The 5911-nt window shown below is 36.4% G+C and overlaps 1 protein-coding gene and 1 long non-coding RNA gene across 2 annotated transcripts in view; one reads left to right on the forward strand and one right to left on the reverse strand.

Moving 5' to 3' along the window:
• The window catches only part of LOC107702387 (uncharacterized), a 20676-nt gene extending 16461 nt beyond the window's left edge, over positions 1-4215 (forward strand). The window contains exon 3 of the long non-coding RNA XR_001635756.1: positions 3893-4215. This is a non-coding gene — a long non-coding RNA (uncharacterized LOC107702387). The remainder of the gene's footprint in view (positions 1-3892) is intronic.
• Positions 4216-4995: 780 nt separating this feature from the next.
• LOC107702282 (carboxypeptidase E-like) overlaps positions 4996-5911 on the reverse strand; it is a 21464-nt gene continuing 20548 nt past the window's right edge. The window contains exons 5-6 of the mRNA XM_016504538.1: positions 5481-5603; positions 4996-5398 (exon numbers count right to left, since the gene is read on the reverse strand). Of these exons, the coding sequence (XP_016360024.1) occupies positions 5300-5398; positions 5481-5603 (222 nt within the window). The 3' untranslated portion in view covers positions 4996-5299. The remainder of the gene's footprint in view (positions 5399-5480; positions 5604-5911) is intronic.

Here is a 5911-nt window from a genome sequence, read left to right on the forward strand (position 1 = left end):
AAATAATACACGCATGATGCCCCTGGTTCTAAGGCTTTAAACAAATTAATCTAGCTACAGCTATACAAAAAAAAAGTATTTTATTATTTCATTTTATTATATGCAAATAATAATAATAAAGGAAAAATAACAATAGTGTTATTTGTCACCGTTTTTTATTTATTTTGAAAAAATACTTTGCACCACCATTTTTTAATAAAAAAAAAAAAAAATAAATAATAATAATAATAGTGATAATTGCTACAGCCACAGAGAATGCCAAAGCATGTAAAACAGAAAAGAGACTATAGAAGAATACAGAATGATCAAATCCCATGATTACCATCACAATACATATACTGGACCCAATGACCCTTTTCTCTCTCTTACTCACACACACATACACGACACACACACACACATACACGACACACACACACACACACATACACGACACAAACATTAACATACACTAGTTCAAACCGACAGATACTCACAAACATGAATGTGAATCTCTCTCATTTTTCTTTCTTTGGACATCCACACACATACTGTACACACACACACACACACACACAGATTAGGATGGTGTTCACAGCCCAGTGATAGAAGGATATTTGGAGAAAGAAGAGAAGGTTAGGCCACCCAGAAGAACAAAGGAGAAATACAGAAAAAGGGAAGAGGACTGAAAGGAGGAGAGGATTTGAAACAGGTCTCGAATCAAAAGCAATGCAATGCTGCCCTACTAACACGCGCACACACACACACACACACACACACACTTAAATACACAGCTAGCATGTGACCATATCTATCTCATGTCTTTTTCATTCCTGATGCCTGAATTTCTCTTTTGTCTCATTTTGGGAGAGTTTATGTGTCTGTTATCTATTTCACACTCATTCTGCACCACAGCAAAGATCCACAGGACTGCTTTTGTTAACATTTTGGATGTTAAGGCTGATGATGTGGGCACCTTTATGAGCATTAGCCACCGTGCATTGATTGGGGAAATGGGGTAAAACAACATTCTGTGTCGGTTCACATGTTGCTTCATTTAGTCTTGATGACTTATGAATGTGTGGAACATGGCTATAATTTAAATGATACATATGCACAATAAAAATAATAATAATAATAATAATAATAATAATAGTGATAATTGCTACAGCCACAGAGAATGCCAAAGCATGTAAAACAGAAAAGAGACTATAGAAGAATACAGAATGATCAAATCCCATGATTACCATCACAATACATATACTGGACCCAATGACCCTTTTCTCTCTCTTACTCACACACACATACACGACACACACACACACATACACGACACACACACACACACACATACACGACACAAACATTAACATACACTAGTTCAAACCGACAGATACTCACAAACATGAATGTGAATCTCTCTCATTTTTCTTTCTTTGGACATCCACACACATACTGTACACACACACACACACACACACAGATTAGGATGGTGTTCACAGCCCAGTGATAGAAGGATATTTGGAGAAAGAAGAGAAGGTTAGGCCACCCAGAAGAACAAAGGAGAAATACAGAAAAAGGGAAGAGGACTGAAAGGAGGAGAGGATTTGAAACAGGTCTCGAATCAAAAGCAATGCAATGCTGCCCTACTAACACGCGCACACACACACACACACACACACACACTTAAATACACAGCTAGCATGTGACCATATCTATCTCATGTCTTTTTCATTCCTGATGCCTGAATTTCTCTTTTGTCTCATTTTGGGAGAGTTTATGTGTCTGTTATCTATTTCACACTCATTCTGCACCACAGCAAAGATCCACAGGACTGCTTTTGTTAACATTTTGGATGTTAAGGCTGATGATGTGGGCACCTTTATGAGCATTAGCCACCGTGCATTGATTGGGGAAATGGGGTAAAACAACATTCTGTGTCGGTTCACATGTTGCTTCATTTAGTCTTGATGACTTATGAATGTGTGGAACATGGCTATAATTTAAATGATACATATGCACTTTTGTACACAAGAGCTGATTTAAAAAGTTATAAGAACTCTTCCCCTAAATGTCTACCTACCATATAAATTATCATTCATTGCCCATTTAGCCAACATTTAACAAAATGCTTCAGCAGCGCCCTCTGTTGATGTTCACAAGAAATGTCTAGTAAATTTGATTTCATAGTAATGTCATTGCAATCATTAAATATATATATGTACGTGTATGTATGTATAATTTTTTTTTTACTATCAATATTGCACTGGTTTAATTTCCTTATATAGGCCTAATATTTTGACATGGCCATGTTTGAAAAAAGAAAGGAAAAAAAGAACAGAACTTTTAGGAAAAATGCAGAGGGAGAAACAATCAGAAAAGAAAGTGTCCAACATGCCAAAGTAAGCCAAGACTCCAAATACTCGAGTGAAAAAGTAAAGTAATTGGCCATTTGTGAAGCTTTGTGCTGTTGTTTAATGCGTTCAATACGATATCGGTGTCAGCTCTCCTGGGAGACTGGAGCTCATGTGTATTTTTTAGCTCTAATTAAACACATCAATGCTACTCTCACCCCTCTCGCAGGGAAGTAATGAGAGAAGTAGAGATAGTATTGCTGTTTTAGGCATTCTGAGATCCCTTCGGGCTAACAGGAGAACTGCCATAGAGTTGCTGTCTCCTCTCTGATCAATAGTATTGATCAGGTTTATGCTAATAGATAAGGAATGAAAAATGGGCGAGATTGCTTGGATCTGCTATGCCAGCAACTACACAGAATAGAGCTGAATAACGTCGTGTCTACACAACTTTACATTAACTGCAGAACTTTGCGAATAGCACTAAAGAAGAGTGAACTTTACCTTTACCGAAGATATGTAAACTTACGAATTTAAGACTTTGTTCACAAACTTTTGCTTAATCTCAGAGGCAAGTTCGTTTACATTGCAAAGGCTTGAGACTTAAAGGAACAGTTCACCCAATAATTTAAATGTACTGAAAATGTCCTCACCCTCAGGCCATCCAAGATGTAGATGAGTTTGTTTCATCATCACAACAGATTTGGAGAAATGTAGCATTGCATCACTTGCTCACCAATGGATGCTCTGCAGTGAATGGGTGCCGTCAGAATGAGAGTCCAAACAGCTGATAAAAACATCACAGTAATCCACACGACTCCAGTCCATCAGTTATATCAGTGAAATTGCAGATCTGGTGCAAACATATCCACATCGTTATTATTAGATGCTTTCTTTACCACTGCTTTCTCACAGCTGTCATTTGTGTGTGTGTGTGTGTGTTTGTGTTTATTTTGTTATATGAGGAAAGCACGCAGCACGTATTTACATATTCATCTAAATGTCAATCTCAGCATCAAGGATGGCGTCTGCATGTTCGTTAACAGTATATCGCTGCAAAGATATTTCCAACTTCTTTTTCTTCTTCGCTAATAACAAGGATTTCTGAATTCTCAATACCTGCTATAGTCCCTTTCATTTAATAATTAAGGGTGGTTTTATTATTTTTTCTCTGTCACTCTTTTTTTCTTATTTTTAAAACAGATTCTTCTTTTTTAAACAGATTATACCAAAATTATGATGTTGAATGGTTTTAATTGTTGGATATTGGATACAGTCATGAAGGTTAGGACTTGAGATATTTACTCTGCTTGCAATATATTATCATTATAGTGTTTTGTTTTTTTTGGCGTGTTGACTTGAGCATGAGTGAATTGGAACTTATAATTAAGTAACAGACTGATTAGTTTCTAGACCCTACATGCTACTGCAACACTGTTGCACTTATGTTACTATTAATATTAGCATTTGCAGCTATTCAGACAAAACAGACAACTGTGGTGGAAGTTGTTTTATCGCATAGAAAGATGAAATACAGGAAGCAGACTGACAACAGAAAGGGACGTTTATTTTGGTTACGAATTGCATCATTCAATTAAACCATCATTACATTCATATACAAGACATACCACTTAGGTCTCAAAGGAGAAATACATAAGCTGACTTGAAATGCCAATTTATGACATTAATATTGAAAGTTTAAGCTTGGGTTTAATTTAGATCAAGAAATTTCCCAAACTAGAGGGTTAACATTTGGATCAATGAGAAATTCTGAATGCAGGATTATAGACTTGATCATAATGTTGATTGATTCAGCATTAACGTGCCATTTCATATTACAGAAATACACTAACTATAAAGATACTGAAAGAGACAAAAAAAAGACAATATATTACAGAACGTTCAATAAAGACCGCAGCTAGTACTTCATCGGGCACAATTGTGCATTTTGGTATTGATTACAAAAACCATCAGATCTAAATAAATGTCTATTTTATTAGTTTGTGCCATTAAAATCTGCTGTTATATGATCTGAAATGAAACTCTCTGCTTTACAAACACAGATAATACAGATTTATAGCTATCATATGTTCATAATTATTTAATTTCCTATATAGTTCTTAAAACATAAGATAGGAGTTCAACTGATAACCTCTTCCATTTTCTTTTCATCTGAGCAATTGTCTGGATATGATATTCAAAGTTATAATTATTAAAGCATTTATAAATGAAACAGGTTTATCAAAAGCACTCCCATTCAAAACATCAAGCATAATTTGATTGAAACCCACAGGAACAGAAAGAGACTTGAGATCAGGTGTAAATGAGTCTACAATGGCTTCAGTCATAATCAGTCACAATCAGAATAAATAGTAATATTCATTGCTGACATGTACATTCATCACAACACAGTGCTCTCTGATTGGTTGGTGTGTCATAGCTACAAAATAATCTCACAATATCAATGTAAAACACAACATTACAAAAGAGTGATAGATCGGTCAATCGGCCTCCACGATATCAACTGTCTGTGTTCTGCATGTTTCTTTTCTGTGTGTGCATGTACAGTAATAACCTTTGCATGACTGCAGGAAACTTGCTCTGAAGTAACACTTACCTGGTTGATCGAAATCGCAAAAACCCTGCAATAGGGTCAACTTGACTTTAGGGGCACTTCACCAGACCTACATTTAGCATTAGCATTTAGTGGAGTCCATATTTACAAGGACAACCATATATGCAAATACTTAGACCAGCTTTAACACTGGTTGTCTTTGTTAACATGTAAGAATGGCTTAATGTTCATATGGCTGTTATAAATGGTAAAATGCAGTACCTCTAATGCAAAACAATCAAAACAAACCAATAAACTGAATTATGCTATTTTAAGTTGATGAGCACACACATACAACAACAATAAATATTTTACACCCATAATGCTTGTGATGGCCCCCGCCTCAGGTAAGTTAGAAGTTGAGTGTCTCTGACATCATCTTCCACCAATCCATGAGCTCCTCCTTCTCTTCCTCCTTCCTCTCTTCCAACGATTCCAGCTCAAAATCCAGCTGAGAGTGAGAAAGATGGAGACATCAGAATAGGACATGAGATACAATGAGAAAAGGGAGAGAAGAGAGGATGTGTGTTTACCCGTGTGGCAGGGCTATGGGAAACAGCGACTTTCTTGACCACAGTGAGGTACCCAGGAGCAGATGCTGACACTTTGTAGTTACCAGGACCCAACAAGCGCCAGTAATCGCCATCCTTAGCTAAAGAAAGAAAAGAAAAAAAAACAAGGAGTGTGATTTACATTAGAAATGTTACTTCCAAAAGTGGCCACAAGAGGGCAGTCCTACACACTATGTTTTCAACAGAAACGTAAACAAAAGATGTCTTAAAGGGGTCATCGGATGCAAAATTCACTTTTGTTGTTGTTTGAACATAAATGCGTGTTGGAAGTGTGTGTACACATCCACCCTATAATGATAAAAATCCACCCAGTAGTTTTTTTTAAATCCCTATTTTAAAATCCCCTTTCTCAAATCAGGCTGTTCTGAGATTCCTGTCAGAATGACGTAGTT

The sequence above is a fragment of the Sinocyclocheilus anshuiensis genome, unplaced genomic scaffold (genome assembly GCF_001515605.1).
Source record: "Sinocyclocheilus anshuiensis isolate Anshui unplaced genomic scaffold, SAMN03320099.WGS_v1.1 scaffold86, whole genome shotgun sequence".
NCBI lineage: Eukaryota > Metazoa > Chordata > Actinopteri > Cypriniformes > Cyprinidae > Sinocyclocheilus > Sinocyclocheilus anshuiensis.